Below are 17257 nucleotides of genomic sequence, written 5' to 3' on the forward strand. Positions count from 1 at the left end.
CGCTGGTGGTAAAACTGAGGGAATCTCTCAGTTAACTACACATATGGGAACCATATCCTTTTGAACACACTATGGCCAGACATTTAGTGGTAGTATACATATAGAAATAAATACCCTCACATGCTAGACTAGCAAGCTTCAAACTTTTAATGGAGGGCCACCAACCTAGGAGTGAATTCTCGTTCCCCCTCAGGCTTCTCCTAGGCCAGTAGCAGGAGAGTATCTGAGATGCCAGGGCCCAGGCCCCTTTAGGCCAGCCTCAGAAAGACTATACACTGAGAGATATTATTGAGGCTGGAGGAGTCAGTGTCTATTAGCAAGTTTTCCAGTGAATGAAAAAATAATCCTACAATGGAAGGAAGAGTGGATCTAGTACCAGAAGGGCATCCTGCTCACCACTCTGTATCTGCTGCCCAGAATGCCCTACATTCACTTCCATGTCAGTACCAAAAGATTGATACTCCAAGAAGGAAAAGTGATAATATAGCCCCAACTAAGGTTATCAAAATAATGCATGTGCACACATATGCAAACACATACATGCACACACACACACACAGACCATAACATGACCCATCAGGAAGAAACAATTTGCTTTTGGGACAAAATCCTGGCCAGTTGGCAGTCTTACCTCCTCCACTCCCCAACCAGATCTGACTTAGTTACCTGTTCCACTTTGATGTCGTAATCTCCACAGACCTTTTTGCCCCGAAAACACTTGGCCCTGAGAAAAGAAAAGACAAAAACAAACAAATGTGAATGAGTGAGTTTGTAGCTGGAGCTCAAATGAGATCAGTAACTAGTTACTGCCAGGAGAAGCAGCCAACACGCAGGATATGGAGTGAGGCACTCCAAGTCCCACTTCTCCCTTGATCACCAATCTGTTGTGTGATCTTGGGCCCACCACCCCAAGGCATTTATGTTTCATCATCTGTAAAATGGTAATAAAACACTTGTTCAGTCAGTACTGGGGAGCATGGGCTCAAATGCGATATAATAACAAGTCTTTAGCACTTAATTTTTGCAAAGTACTTTTCTCATAACAACCTAGTAAAGTCTGCAGTGAAGTCTTGTTAGCCTCATTTTACAGAAAAGGAAGCCTAGATTTAGAGTGGGTTGAGTGACTTGCCCAAGGTCTTACAACTATTCCACATCAAAGGTGAGATTAAGACCAACATTCTTTCCACAACGCTCAAGACAACTCTACAGATAAACATAAGAGCTTCTTAAATAGTAAAGGTTCATACACATATAGCTTATTATTATTGCTTATAATAATAAATGAAGAGACTGGAAATGATTCCTCAAGTCTCATGCATTCCAGTGCTAAGACTGTATGATTTGATGAAAGAAATTTGGAGCTTGGGAGGATGGACACAAAGACGTGTTATTGGAGTTGCCATAAATTGTTAACTTGTAACTATGCCCCAAAAGTCACTAAACCATGGATACCTTTTGACTCACTGCACTCTTAACAATATGCTCCACAAAAAGATGAAAGACAGAGAGAAAGGAGCTACATGTATAAAAATAGGGTGACACTTATGTTGTAGCAAGAAGCTAAAAACAAGTGGCTGCCCATCCATTTACTGCACCATAAAAAGGGGATGAAAAGAACAGAGTCAGAGAACACTGGGAAGGCTTTTATGAACTGCTCTAGAGTGCTGAGCACAACCAGGAGAACCACATATATGATGACTACATGAAGAAAACCATTTAATTGTTGCTCGATTGATTTCTCTTGATAGTGAAGCAAAACAGATTCCTATATGGGCCATGTCTATAAAATATGTCTCAGTCTGTACCCTGAATCCATTATCTCTTTGTCAGGAGGCAGATATCATGCTTCATCATTGGCCATCTAGAATCATGATGGCCATCGCATTGTTTGTCTTTACAATGTCATTTTTATTATGTAAATTTTTCTCCTGGTTCTCTGCTCATTTAACTTTGCATCAGATCATACAAGCTTTCCCAGGTTTCTCTAAAACTAATTCCAAATATTTGCTAAAAGAGAATGGAACCCAAACTAAAATTTGCCATCATACTAAAGAGAGGGGGATTACAATTTCATCTTGAAAACAATTATAAGCTCCCTTCTGTAAAGTTCATAATGTTTTAAAGGGCTTTAGCGGCTCATTTCCATGGGAATTATTGATATTTGAATTACAAATTATTTTTAATCTATTCTTTAAAAAAAGAACCACTATTGAATTAACACTTTGTTAATGAAATCTTGGAATTGGAAGGGAGCTTAAGGTTCATTTAGCAACTTTGCACTAGAGCTAAGATCAAATGACTTGCCCAGAGCCACAGCTATCAAGGAATATCAAGGAAGAATCGATCCCAGGTCTTATCTGAACTAGTCTACGTTCTTGAAAGGGACAGACCAGAATTCCTTCAAATTATCCCTTAAAAGGGATTTTCTTAAAATGGTTTTAGACTTGCCTGGATAAAGGAGGTATAGACCACATGTCTGGTCATTTCTAGACAGGATGAAGAACAACCAAAGAAAGGTCAATTTCTTTGCAATTTCTCCCAGGGTCCACATGGCAGTTTTGTATAGCAAAAATTTGAACCAGACATGGAGTCAGGAGACTGAAGGCACCATTGAAAGTTACAAAGAGGCAAATTGGGGCTTGAAGTCAGGAAGAATTTCTAACCAACTGACGTTGACTCAACCTGGAATGTGTCCTTGTCTCCAGAGACCATAGGCTCCCATTACTAAAAGAATTCACATAAAACCTCTAGAACTACTTATTACGATGTTGTTAAGTAAATCAGGGGTTTTTTCACTTTTTCTGTGACTATGGGTCCCTTTGGTAGTCTGTTAAAGTCTATGAACTCCTCAAACTCATGTAGGTTTTTTTTAAAGCATTTATAATTGAAGGAAATGCTACATTTCAGTTAGAGGTTAATGAAAATAATATTTTCCCCCATTCACACTCACAGACCCCTTGAAATCTAAGCACAGAACCCTTTGGATTAAGGGCATCTAGTATAGAAGGTATTCTTGGGCATGGGCTAGACTAGGTGACCAATGAATTTTCTTCCACCTTTGGGATCCTGGGATTCATTATCTGGGGTTCAAGTCCAGACTCCTTGTTAGACCTTGGACAAAGCACATAGCTCATCTGAGATGCCTCATTTTCTTATTCATTATGACAATCAAAGGAAGTCATGCATAGAACATGTTTCATAACCACAAAGGGTCATATAAATGGCAGCTGTCGTTCTTATATATGGAATGGGGAGGGGCATCCTTGATGTAGTTTTGAATTCCAGTTACTTTTTCACTTACACTCTTCTCAGGAGGAATATGAAATCAGCTGGAATAGCAAACATTGAAGAGAAAACCTTAGGCTATTTTGTTTGTATACACCCAGCGGCCCAGAATCTTACCGTGTAGGCATCCCTCCCTGGGCCTCTCTGATCACTGAGCACCCAGAAGCTCCCAGGCTTACTACTTCCTCATCCCCATGTCTAGGCTACTTCTAAGTCCTATTCTACCTTCATAATCATGGTGGAGAACATATTAGACTTGGAGTCTAGAAAGACCTGAGTTCGAATCTCATCTCTGACACTAGATGACTATGGGCAACTCTCAATCTCTCTGAGACTCAGTTTCCTTATCTGTGAAATAAAAGTGATAATGCCCATACGACTCAAATGAGATGATATATGGAAAGTGCTTTACAACTAACAAAATGTTCTACAAACACAAATTACTGTTAACATCATTATTATGTTTCTCCTTTTTTCTGCCACCCAGACCTATATTGTCATAACAACTTCCTACCCAGTCTTCCTGTCTCCAGGCTCTCCCTGGCTCCAACTACTTCTGTGCACCCTTGCCAGAACCATCTTCCTAAAACATTCTTTTTTGGCACATCGTTTGCCTGCTCAAAAACTTCTATGGGTTATGGGACAAAATCCAAATTCTTTACCCAGGCACTCATGGCCTTCCACAAACTAATCCCAGTCCAATCTATGCTTCCATACTTATCTTTCATTCCTCCCACACACAATCAGCTACAGGCATCTTAGACTCCTCACTGTCCTCCGGAAATGTCACACTCATTCCCATCTCCATGACTTTGTTCATGCTACATAGCTTGGTCTGTCTTCCCACCATCCCTAACCCCTTCCACTCCAAACTGTCCATATCCTACCTAGCCCAAGACTAGTATTCCTTAGGTATAGATGTTGTTGGGTCATTCTTCAGTGTATTCAGTGGCTTACAGAATCTCAGAGCTGGAAGGGAACTTGGTGAGCATCTACTTTAACCATACCCCAAAGAAATCCCTTTGACAACACATCTGATAAATGATGGGCTACCTGTCGCCCACTGAGTAAAGTTCACACTTCTTTGTTTGGCATTCAAAGTCTTTCATGATCTGACACCATCTTATGCTTGGAATCTGCCCATTCCACATGATTGCCGGCTGAATTACTCTCTTTTTCCTTAAGGTTCCTTGTGCTTTCCTCCTTTCATATCCTTGTTCAGGCTGTTCCTCCACTTGGACTGCCCTCTATCCCCTTACCTGTTGAAGTCCTACCTCTCCTTTAAAGCCTTATTCCAATTCCATGAAGCCTTCCATTATCCTCACTGTCAGCATCATGCTTCCCACACAGTCCTTTCTTTTGTACCTCTTCAATGCACTTACCACATAATTGCTAGCAGTAGTGTTATCTGTCTGTGTCCCCTTCTGTTTCCCTCTTCCTCTAGACTCTAAGTTCCATAAGAACTGTGACTGTGTAGTGCAGCATGATAAATGAGTTTAAAAGTATTTATTAAGCATGAGAAAAACACTAAAGATTCCAATACAAGAGCAAAGGCAGTCCCTGCTTTCAGAGTTCACATTCTAATGGAAGAGACAACACAGACAGAAGGTGGAAAGATCTGGATTTGCAGTTCGAAGACGAGTTCAAATCCCAATTCCACCTCTTTCTAGCAGCATAACCTCAAGTAAAGCACTTAATCTCTTCAGGACTTGGTTTCTTCATCTATAAAATGAGAGGTATGGATTAGTTCAGGGGTTCTTCAACTGAAGTGCACTAACCCTCAATGGATAGAATTCAAAGGGTCATTGGATTTCAATGGGAAAAAAACCCCATTACTTTCATTAACTCCTAACTGAAATGTTAACATTTCTATTATGACTTTAAAACATTATTCTGAGTCTCCTCACTCTCAAAAGGGATCAAGACATAAAAAAAGGCTAAGATTCCTTGGTCTTTATAATTTGATATCAAAGCCTTCTGGCTATAAATCTGCAATTTAAACTTTTAATCTCCTATAAGGGGTAGCTAAGTGGTGAAGTGGATAGAGCAGGAGTCAGGAGGACCTAAGTTCAAATCTCACCTCTGACACTTGACACTCACTAGCTGTGTGACCTTGGGCAAGTCACTTAACCCCAGTTGCCTCACCCTGGGTCATCTCCAGTCATCCTGATGAATATTTGGTCACTGGATTCAGATGGCTCTGGAGGAGAAGTGAGGCTGGGGACCTGCACAGCCCTCCCTCACTCAAAACAAAGTCAAGTGCAAGTTGTGTCATCATTTCTCTGATGGCATGGTCTTCTTTGGCAATGAAGGATGAACACATACATATAATCTCCTACAATACACAGTAGAGTGCTCTGCATACTGTATATACTAGGTTTATTGGATGAATTAATAGACGGATGGATGGTTGGATGAATGGATGAAAATAAGTTCTCCTTTCATAAAACTCTTTCTGAACCTTGACTTATTGGGATCCTCCCCTTTCTAAACTTTCAAAATACTGACTAACTACAACGCTCTATAGAGGTTTATTAGATGCCATCCTGTCAATATCTTTAATATGTGCATATATAATTCTACCACTAGACAAAAGGCTCCTTGAGGAAAGGGACTGTGTCTTCTCTTGCACATAGTGTATGGCATATCTTGGGCCTAGAGTTGGCATCCAGTAAATGTTTGCCTCTCATTGGCTGACCAGCCAAACAACTGCAGAAAACTAGTCGAAAATCAGTGAATGCACTGTCCCAGACTATGTAAGAGATTTAATCTCTTATGAATGTGAGTTCATGGGGAAAAGCCTAAGAGGCATTCTGCCTGCCATTTCCCCAAGGGCTCCCTGTAAGAGAGATTGGAAAAGATTTGTGTAGTTTTCCACCAAAATGTTTAGTTGAATTACATAAATGCTAACTCACTAGATCACTGGAAATGGAATGAAAGTGGTTACATTTCCAGGATGTCATTTCCCAATCTAGTTTGGTGAAGTTACAGCTCTCCATGATCCCTGGCCAAGGAAGCGGGGAGGGCAGCTAAGATCCAGATACAAAGGGGCTCCTAGGTCATCAAGTTTTAGGGGGATGAAGTTGAGAAAGCACAAGCGCTTCATAGAACCAGAGAATTCGGAGCTAGAAGAGACATTAGCAAACAACTAAGTCACTTTAGTCCTTTTATAAAAAAGGAAACTGAAGTCTAGATATGTGTAGCACAGACAGAATTAGGAATGTCTGTACTTTGAGAGAGAGAGAGAGTCCCCGAAGGTTGTGATGCTGTGAAGTCTTTATGATGGTAATAATAGGATCATAGAACTTAGAGTCAGAGGGGACCTTTGAGGCCACCTGGTATAACTCCCTCATTTTGTGGATGAGGAAACTGAAGCCCAGAAGGCTAAGTGGCTGCCCAAGGTCAAATAGGTACCAAGTAGCCAGGGTGAGATGCTCACTTCCCTGACTCTGGGGCCTCCACTATTTGCCACAACTGCCATGGTCCTCTTTCCTTGACTTTATACAGGACAAAGCAATGTCAGTTCCATTATAAGGAGGTAGATTTAGAGCTGGGGAGATCTTACAAATGACTTAACCCAACCTCCTCATTTTATAAGATAAGGAAGCTGATACCCAAAAAGGTAAAGTGATTTGTGCAAGGTAGTGGAGGTAAGAAAGGAAGAGAGCTGAGATTTGAACCCACAACCTGACTATAAATCCACCATTATTTCTACCACACCTCCAAGCGTCCTCCAGAATTCCCCAGTTGCTTACATATGCCCAAGAGAATGCATGCACAGATACACAGCCTTTCTGTTCCTGTCTTTTTCACCCATACTTGGTCTGTTTGTTTCCATCTCTCTGTCTCTCCGCCTTTTTTTTAAGGTCTTGGCCATTGGTGTAGAAACATTTGTTCCACTTATACCTCTTATTGAACCACAAACTCTGAACAGTCATACTAAGCAAGGGAATCTTTGAGTGAGTGTGAGACCTGGCAATAAACAACAGCTGTTGTCCAAGTTATTAGTCAAGTTAAATTGAAAGTGGTTGTGGGGGCAGCGGTCAGGACTCAGAAAGCTGTCTACTAGGTATTTTTTTTTCAGTCAGTAATTCATGAAGCTGTATACTAAAATGTACACGTATGAAGAAATGGAGTGGGTCATAATGTGTTATGTTGGGAGCATCACTAATGACAAATATCATAGGTCATCTGTATTTCACATTATATATACACGTAAATATAGATCACAAATGTGCATGTATTCATACATATATGCCTGTGTACACAATGTGTATATATACATGTGTAATATGTACACACATGCATGTTTATATGTATGTTATATAGGTGGATGTATATATTGGGTATATGTATATATCCACAAGATCTCCTGAACTTGAGTCCCCCATCACCAATTACCGATTGAATATTTATGACTGGATGTCTCATAAGCATCTCAAACTCACAATGTCCAAAACAAAGCCCATTATCTTTCTCCTCAAACTTTCTTCTCTTCTAAATTTCCCTACTACTATCTCAGATACCAGCATCCTTCCAGGTTCCCAGGTTTGCAACCTTGAGTTTATCCTGGACTCTTCACTCTCACTCACCCCATATATCATTCAGTTTCCAGCTCTTTCTATTTCTACCTCTGCAACAGCTCTGGCAAATTTTTCACTCTCTCTTAGTCACCACCATAATTCATATCCTCATCAACTCTCAGTTGTACAGTCACCCCTGATTGGTGTACCTTTTCTCCAAGCCTCTCTCTATTCCACTTCATTCTCCACTCAGCTGCCAGTGATTTTCCTAAAGCACTGGTTTCTCCTCTCAATAAAGTCCAGTGGTCCCCTATTGCCTCGAGGATCAAATATAAAGTCCTGTTTAACATTAGAAATTCTTCATAACCTCACTCCATCTTGCCTTTTCTTTCTTATTAACCATTGTATTACTCTCCTCACATTCTGCGACTCAGACATACAGACATACTCAGACATCAGATCTACTGAGGTCCTGCAAACACATTCTATCCCTGCTCTCTGTGCCTATGCACTAGCTGTTCCCCATGCCTGGAAACACATTTTTTCCCATCTCTACTTCTTGGGATACTTAAAGACTCAATCAAGCATCACTTTCTACGTGAAGTCTTTGCTGATTTTCCTTCAGTCCTCAAACTGCTTTGTATTCATTTTTTGATATATTCCACATCTATTTGTGCCTGACTTGTGTTACAGTCTTCCAACGTGATATTGGTATGATCAGTCCCATGGGGACACACTGTACCTTGACTCCAACATAGTGATGCCATTTTGATCTTCTTCAAGAACAAAGGACAACAACCAACCAACCAACCAATTTATGTATATGTCTCCCCCATTAGCATGTAAGCTCCTGGAGGACAGGAGTTATTTAACTTTTATCTTCGTATCCTCATTGCTTATTCCAATGTCTGGCACATATCAAGTATTTAATAAATACTTGTTGGTTGGTTGATAGGAATGTTTCAAAGTCAAGAGATCTGGAGAAAGGCCACTAGCATTGTTGATTGGGTCTCTGTGGAATATTCGTTGACAAGAGTCATGCATGTTGAACAGGCATGAATGGGCTACAGATTACCCACAATGATGACCTCATGAAAACAATGAACTAGTGAAGGATAAAGACATGTTCTAGTTGGGTTCTCTGTCATCTTAATATTCCTTGTCCATGGTCTGATTTGATGCATGTCATCATTTTCCCACCACTCTCAAGTGTTTTATCCTGATGATTTTCCTTAAGAAATTCATGTAAAAAATTAAAAATTGTAAAGTCATAAAAGTTCTGGTATTCTGGTGCACCTCTACCACTGATTTGCAAGCTAAACTCAATCCTATTTGGGAGAGATGACAATGTATATAGGAAAAGGTAGAACCATAGAGGCTTAATGGCTTCCCTGAAAGTTACTACATTTGATATAAATTGTAATTGACATTATTGTATTAACAGTGCGTTGTAAATAGACCACAGTTTTCCATATAGGTCTCAGATGTGCTAGTCTTCTCATTATAGTTAGGGCTATTTTACATATATGTGGTACATGAATAAGTCATGAGTGGGAAACCAAGTTGACAATTTTACTATCCTTAATAAAGATAGGAGAAATGTTATGACTGTTTTTAGTAGTTTGCTCCATTATTAGTAAGTCAATAATGAATTATTGTTCACACCCTTGGGACTTTTTGATGCATCATTTTTGTTCCTCAGTCTCCTGCGTTGCTTGTTGTAAGTGATTGTAAACATGAGGGTGTGTGTGATGAATGTGTATTTTTAAATTTTTATTTTCATCTGTTTTGATGAGATTCTGACAGAAATAGTCCTAGGATGAATTACTGTCCTTTGACTATCCTTTTATATCTATGCTCTTGAGATTGTTGTGTAGGTAGGTGAATGACCTTTTTTGTTGTTATTGTTATTGAATAAGTATTGTGATGTAAGCTCATTTTCACTAGATTCATTGAAAGTATCTTCAAAACAACTTCAAGAGAATAAAGGACATAGGGGATGATCTGGAGCTTGTCCTGTTTCCAATACGGTTTCGGTTTCTTCTGCTACATCGGTCTACCTTGTAAGCTTTTCATTCCATGTTGTTTAGAGATTATTAGTATTTTAGATGGTGGCATCTATTTAAAAATAGTATTCTTGATTTTTTTTCAATGCTATATCTAATAGTTGTGAGTCAAAGGTTGGTCTGTAATGGCGCTCTGGTTTCACTACAATTTATTTGATGAATTCTTATGGACATTTTGTCAGCTGATCAAAAAGCATTTATTAAGCACTTATCATGTGCAAAACACTGTACAAAGTGCTGGGGATGCAAAGAAAGGTAATTAAAAAATGAATGTTTAAAATTATTTTTGCCCGCAATTGGGAAATGAGTTGTACAGGTGATAGGGTGTAGAAATCTATCTTGCCCTACAGGAAAATAGAGGGGAGGGAGATGGCAAAAGGGGGGATGATAGAAGTGACGAAAGATTAGGGGAAGGGGTGGGGGGAAGGGGAGAGATGGGAGAAATTTTGGAATTCAAAATCTTGTAGAAGTGAGTGTTGAAAATGGAAAATAAATAAATTATATTTCAAAAAAAAAAGAAAGGTAAAAGACAGTTCCTGATCTCAAGGATCTGACAGTCTAATGGAGGTGCCAACATGTAAACAATTGTATACAAACAAGACATATACAAGATAAACTGGAGAAAATTCTAGAGGGAAGGCATAAAGAGAAATTGGCAAAGGATTTGGGGAATTGTATTTAGAAAATGTAGACTTGTCATCTGTTAGTTCATGAAGGAGAGAAAGCTCCTGAATCCTGGCCACCTGATATCTTTCTAAGCACTGAAGAGATGCTCATTTTTTGCAGCCTGCATTGGTATATTGGTATATTGGTACAATTTCCATCATCCTCTTGCATAATCTGCAATGACTGAAAAGAAGGTCGACCTTCTAAAGGATAACTTTCCATGTCCAGACTCATGGTCATGCCCTCCCTCCATTTCTGTAAACATATATGCACAACTTAGCCATTTGCTTGACAATGATTCTGTGTCAACATGTTCTTGTTTGAATTCAGGTGGATGTCACCCCAGAGGACTCTGTGATTCCATTCTTGGCTCTTGTCCATTTCATAGGCTTTGTTTTCAGACAAACCACTTTTACTTATATTTGACAGATTCAGAGGATCATGCCTGTTGTCCATCTGTACTGTTATCATTGCTCTTATTGTTTTTATAGCCCCCGAGTACTCTGAATGGCACTGGACCTGTAGTTGGTCCTCATAGGTTCACAAATGACAGATTGGTATTTTAGTCCCTGAATACTAAACATCAAAATAGACCTTATACTTTATGAAGTTTTCATTTAACAGCAACTAATATAGTTTAGCTCAGGGATTCTCAGTGGCATGGCCTTTCAAGCCATTTCTTCCACCTGTGAGTCATGAAGGATTCTTGTTCAAGTATGGGTTGGACTAGCTGCCCCTTGGGGAGCAGCTAGGTGGTGCAGTGGAAAAAGCCCTGGAGTCAGGAGGACATCAGATACTTCCTAGCTGTGTGATGCTGGGTAAGTCTTAACTCTGTTTGCCTCAGTTTCCTCATCTATAAAATGAGCTGGACAAGGAAATGGCAAAACCATTCTAGTATCTCTGCCAAGAAAACCCCAAATGGGGTCATGAAGAGTCAGATACAATTAAGTGACAAAGCACATAGAAGAAGCTGGCCTCTGAGGTGCCCTCCAACTCACAGATTCTGTGATTTAGAATTGGAAAGAAATTCTGTCACTTAAATTTGAAAGGGGCAGTGGAGATTATTCAGTACAATACTTTTATTCTATAGAGGAGAAAACTAAGAGCTGGAAAAACCAAGTTGTTTCTCCAATGTTGTGAAGGAAGGAAGGAGGGAGGGAGGGAGGAAAGTAAGGAGGAAAAGAGGAAGGGAAGGATAGGGGAAGCAGAGAATGAAGGAAACACTTATTAAGTGCCTACTATATGCCAAACACTGAGATAAGCATTTTCTTGCTACACAGATAGCAAGTGGCAGTGTCAGGATTTGAACTCAGCTCCTCTGACTCCAGAACAGGAATCCTTATCCTCACAATAACCCTTGGATTGTCATAAGGATAAGTTATTTCTGGCAATATAGGCCACTTACTAAATAAATGAATATGTCTCCCATTGGCTCCAGTGAAAGGAGTGTAGTATTAATATAAAACAAAACCAGATCAGAAATGAAAGAATTTCCCAATCCGCCTACACAATGACTAACTATGTGACCCTAGGCAGGTAACTTAACCTCTCTCAACCTCAGCTTTCTCACCTCCAAATGAAATTCAAGCAATCTCATCCTCAGAGGAAATTTTGTCAATTTATTCAATAAAACCTTATTGACTATGATGATTGACTGACTTGTTGATGGTACTCCTGTCAGAGTAGATAAGACCACAAAAGCATAATGAGCATAGAGCTGAAAGCTGAAAGAAGCCTTAGAAATCATCTAGCCCAACCCCCTCATTTTACACTTCAAGACTAGACCCCTTATATGGTCACAATCCTGAGCAAAATCCCAGACACAGAATGTGTATTTGCTACCTAGACTATAAATATCTATGGTGTCTGTGTCATCAATTTCCCTCGATTGTAACGTTCTCTTAACAAACCTAACAGCTGAGGGAGGGTCTGTGTGTTCTTAATGGTTTTCAGCTTCCTGAATATGTCAGGTAATGAGCCTCCTCCCCTTGATTGCTGCAACAACCAAGGGCTTCTGGATTTAACATTTCCTGTCCCAAGCAAAAAGTTCCATCAAGAGCTGCAGATCTGCCAAGTAGGACATGTGAAGCTAATGATTCAGATTTGATTTCAGCAGCATCCCAGGCCTTAAAGGCTAGAAAAGCCCTGCCTTCTCAGCCTGCCATTCCTGATCCAAATTTTACCCCGTATTTAAACCCTAGCTCAAGTTTCACTCTCCCCTATGTGTGTGAAAGGCGTAAGATAACTTTTAGACAATTAAACATGAACAAGAGGAATCTTCTTTCTTTGGTTCCTCTACAAAGAAGCAGCACAATTCTCCCTGTGTTAGAGAAGAGACTGGTGGATGTCACCCCTGAGGACATCCCTAAAGCTTCCTTAATTGTCTCCAGAGCCTTGTCTTCTGCGATGCCAGTCCCTCCTGTCTCCTCTCTTACTTCACTGGCTACACAGTTCTTTTCATAATGACTCTCCATCTCCTGCTTCTTAAGTACCTGCTGTTCTCAGCTCTGCCTGGACCCTTGTCTCCTCTCTCCCTACACCAGGAGCTCTTACATTTGTGTGTGTCGTGGAGCCATTGGACAGTCTGGTAGAGCCTAGGCACCCTTTCTCAGAATAATGGTCTTGAATGCATTAAATCAGATACGTAGGATAAGGAAACCAATTACATTAAAATACAGTTATCAAAAATTAAAAATAATGTTCACAGACAGTTCCCGTAACATCTCTATTTGGATAACTCACATACATACATATGTACGTACTTATATACACACATATACTAGATTATAATATATAATAAACATAGATATAGATAATATACATATTATATAGACAGACAGATAAATAGAATACATATTACGCTATTTGCTGTTGCTCAGTCATTTCAGATGTATTCGAATCTTCATGACCCCATTTGCATTTTCTTGGCAGAGATAGAGGAATGGTTGCTATTTCCTTCTCCAGCTCATTTTACAGATCAGAAAATCAAAGCAAATCGGGTTAAGTGACTTGTCCAAGGTCACACAGCTAGGAAGTGTCTGAGGCTCGATCTAAACTCAAGAAGATGAGTCTTCTTGAATCCAGGAATTCTATCCATTGAGCCATCTAGGTGCCCTTTATATATACTCTACTATATATACTCTACTATATACATACTACATATATATGATATATACACTATATTATAAAAAACATATATGTGTGTATACACACAGATATAAATATATAATGCATATATGTATCCTAATATCTCTCCTAAACTCCACTTACACTGTCGATCTACCTGTTGGATATAATCTTCTGAATGTCCCATAAACATTTCCAACTCAATATATTCCAGACTAAACAAAAAACTCAGCCCCAACTTCCCTATTTCTGCTGATGGCACCACCACCTTCCAGTCAACGAGTAACCTGGTGCTTGTCCTCACTCTTCCTCTTCCCTACCTGCCCACCTTCTCTCAGTTGCCAACTCCTGTCAATACTCTTTCTACAATACATCTTGGACTCTCATTCTTCTCTTCCCCATCACAAACTACTACCCTAGCTCAGTCCCTCTTCACGCAGTTCAGGTGCACAGCACACAAATGTCTATTGAATGACAGCCTCTAGCCCATGGTCTCACAATACACTTGACTTCAGAATTGGCAAATACCAATGATTTGATCATGATGGAAGAAGAGATGGTGTTATGTTGGAAAGAGAAAACATGTGAAACCTAAAGACCTGAATTTGAATCTTGGTGCTACCGAGATTGGGGAGTCTTATCATTTGAGCCTTCTGGTTCTCAGTTTTCTCATCTATAAAATCAAAGGTTTGGATTGTGTGCTATCTAAGGTCCCTTCCATCTTTAAAGTTCTGTGAGTCTTATGATTCTGTGCTTATCACCTCCATTGCTGATGAATCAACATATCTCATCAAGTTTTTGGTATCTTTGTGAGTCATTTATAGTCTCATGGGATGCAGCCTGTAAAAGGGCAGATCCATCTGTTGATTTGTCATCGTATAATACCATACAACCATTTGTCATTTACGAAGCCCCTTAAGAGCTGATACTGTCTCACCTTTGTATTGTATCCACAGTGCCTAGCATGTTTAATAGGTGCTTAATAAATGCTCACAGTTTGCCTGATTCATCTTTCAGGTGAAGGTCTCTTCCTTCAACAATCTGCCTTCAAGACATTTGTCGTCCTTGACCATGTGCAGAATTTTTAATCTGTCATGTGTTTATGCCACAGGAATCTAAGCATGGTTCTTGTCCTGGCTAACCTACATGAAATTGCTTTCCATTAGGGCTCAGCAGTATGGGATACGGAGCTACACTTGGGTAAGCTTCCCAGATGCCCTCAATTCAACTTTTAAATATCAAATCAGGAGAGTGAGTCACAGACCCCACGACATCGCTGCCCAAAGAACCCAACTGACAGGCTGTGTGGAAGGAAGCACTAGAATCTCATAGCTTCCTATTGAATTTTACTAATTAATCATTATTTACTAGTTATTTTGTTTATTTTTTATTAAGAATAAATTTGTGTTGATATCTTCATGCATTTCTCTGCCCTCTCCCATCTCTTATAGAGGGTGATCTCTTATAGAAGAACAAAAAGTCAGTTCAGCAAAATTAATCAATAGAATGAAAAAGTCTGACAATATATTCAGCATTGCACACCCATAGTCCCACACCTCAGCAAAGAAGTAGACAGAGAGAACTTTCTTTGGGCCCAACCTGGGTCATTATAATTTTACAGCGTTTGTTTCCATTGCTTTATTATTATTCTTTCCACTTACATTGTTTTTCTCGTTCTGCTTACTTCACTTTGCATCAGTTCATATCAATCTTTCCATGCTTCTCTGTGTTCATCATATTCTTTGTTTCTTATGGCACAGTCATATTCCATCACATTAAATGTATCACAGTTTCTTTAGCTAACCCCCAGGAGATGGACATCTACTTTGTTTCCAGTTCTTTGCTACTACTACAACAATAAAAACTTGATAGTCCTGTGTCAATTCTTCTTGTTAACCAGGTGCTAATCCCAGCTGTGTTTATGCTGCTGCTGAATGACAGGCACTATTACTTGCAGCCTGTAAAATTTAGAGGCTAGTTCTGGGGAGCCAAACATTTCTGCCCTGATCTATAAAATTATCCCCTGCAAAGTGTGAAAGGCACAAAGTATGAGCCTCCCACTATTTGTCAGCCTTCCTAGCCTTAAACCCCCTTCCATAATTTCGTAGGTTTAAAGCTAGACCTCAGAGGTCAACTTCTTTATCTTACAGATGGGGAAAGTGAGGTCAGAGAGACAGTGACTTCCCTAAGGTCACACAGGCAGTAAGGGACAGGTAGTGAGGGACTTGATCCAGGTTCTCTGGCTTTAAACCTAGTGTCTCTTTCCACTGCACGATGCTCCCATACGACAGTAGCCCAAGCCCCTTTTTCCTCTTAACACTTAACCCCAGCACCGCCCCCCCCCCCCAAAATCTGCTCTCAGATGCTTCAGATCCAGTGAAATGCAAATTCCTTAAAGGTAAATATGGTTTTCTTTTGCAGATTCCTATGGATTGGGATGTCACATTGATACATTGGTGATTAATTATGACCTAAAGTGTTACTTTTCCTTAGGAGGACTGTTATTTTAATAACAATGGCAGGTACAAGTTTTTTGCCAGGCACTCATTCTGTATAGTTAAAAGAAGTCCACTGCAGGAGTGATAGTAGACTTGCAAGTCATTTGACCTTTTTAGACCTCCAGCTTCATTATCTGCAGAATGAGTGCCTGGCAAAAAGGTGCTTAATAAATTGTTTATTGATTGATTGAATGAGCATGTTGATTTTGATCAGAAATTCTTAACCTAGAGTTGACAGAGATTTCCAAGGGTCCATGAATTTTTGAAATATTCTGACAGCTATATTTCTTCCTCTGCAGTCCTCTGTATTTTATTTTATGCATATAAAACAGGATTCTGAGAAGGGGTCCCTATACAGGCTTCTGACAAAAGAGTCCATTGACTCAAAAAATGGTTAAGAATTCCCGGTTTAGAGCATCTCTGGAAACACTTCCACTATAAATGTATGGTCCTCCAACTTCCTGTGTACCCAGCATTCCTGTAGGTGCGAGAAGGTGGTCACCTAGTTCAGCTACAGGTAAGGCTAGCTGTGTCTTTCCAGTCTTATGTGCCACCATTTTCCTCAGTCAAAAGATCAGCATAAGCTATGGGCATGTCTTGTGGTCTTCTACTGCCACCCACTGGCTAGATTTGTTTCCTCCATTGAACATGAATGCTACGTATGATGGCCTGAGAAGGACTTGCTTCTACTCCTTCAAAGAAGGGATGGCAAGTGCAAGTAGGCTGCAACATGGAACAATTAAGAAATATCACGGATGTCATCATGGAAACCTATGCTCAAAAAAATAAGATGGGTTAGTCAGGTGAGATATACTCAGGATGTCAAATGAGAAAGGCCCCTGGCATGCTGGGCGGTCTCCACTGTGACAAATTTATGGGAGGCCATAAAGTCAAAAGTAACATAGGATGGGCAGGTAAGACTGGGTCTCAATCTATATCACTGGAGGCGCTATCTACCCCAATAAGATCTCAGATCCACTCAAGTATTTGGAAGCAAAGAAAATCCTCACTGTCTCTGCTTTCTTGTCACACCTTGTGAAATGATTGTACATTCAAGGCTCCAACACATTCTGAGTCCAATCTATTTTTCCAG

General features: G+C 39.9%; 1 protein-coding gene across 1 annotated transcript in view; it reads right to left on the minus strand.

Annotated features, from left to right (window-relative positions):
- SYN2 (synapsin II) overlaps positions 1-17257 on the minus strand; it is a 255075-nt gene that overhangs the window by 95136 nt on the left and 142682 nt on the right. The window contains exon 2 of the mRNA XM_072598463.1: positions 667-724. Within this exon, the coding sequence (XP_072454564.1) occupies positions 667-724 (58 nt within the window). The remainder of the gene's footprint in view (positions 1-666; positions 725-17257) is intronic.

Source organism: Notamacropus eugenii, chromosome 3 (assembly GCF_028372415.1).
Source record: "Notamacropus eugenii isolate mMacEug1 chromosome 3, mMacEug1.pri_v2, whole genome shotgun sequence".
NCBI classification, from domain to species: domain Eukaryota; kingdom Metazoa; phylum Chordata; class Mammalia; order Diprotodontia; family Macropodidae; genus Notamacropus; species Notamacropus eugenii.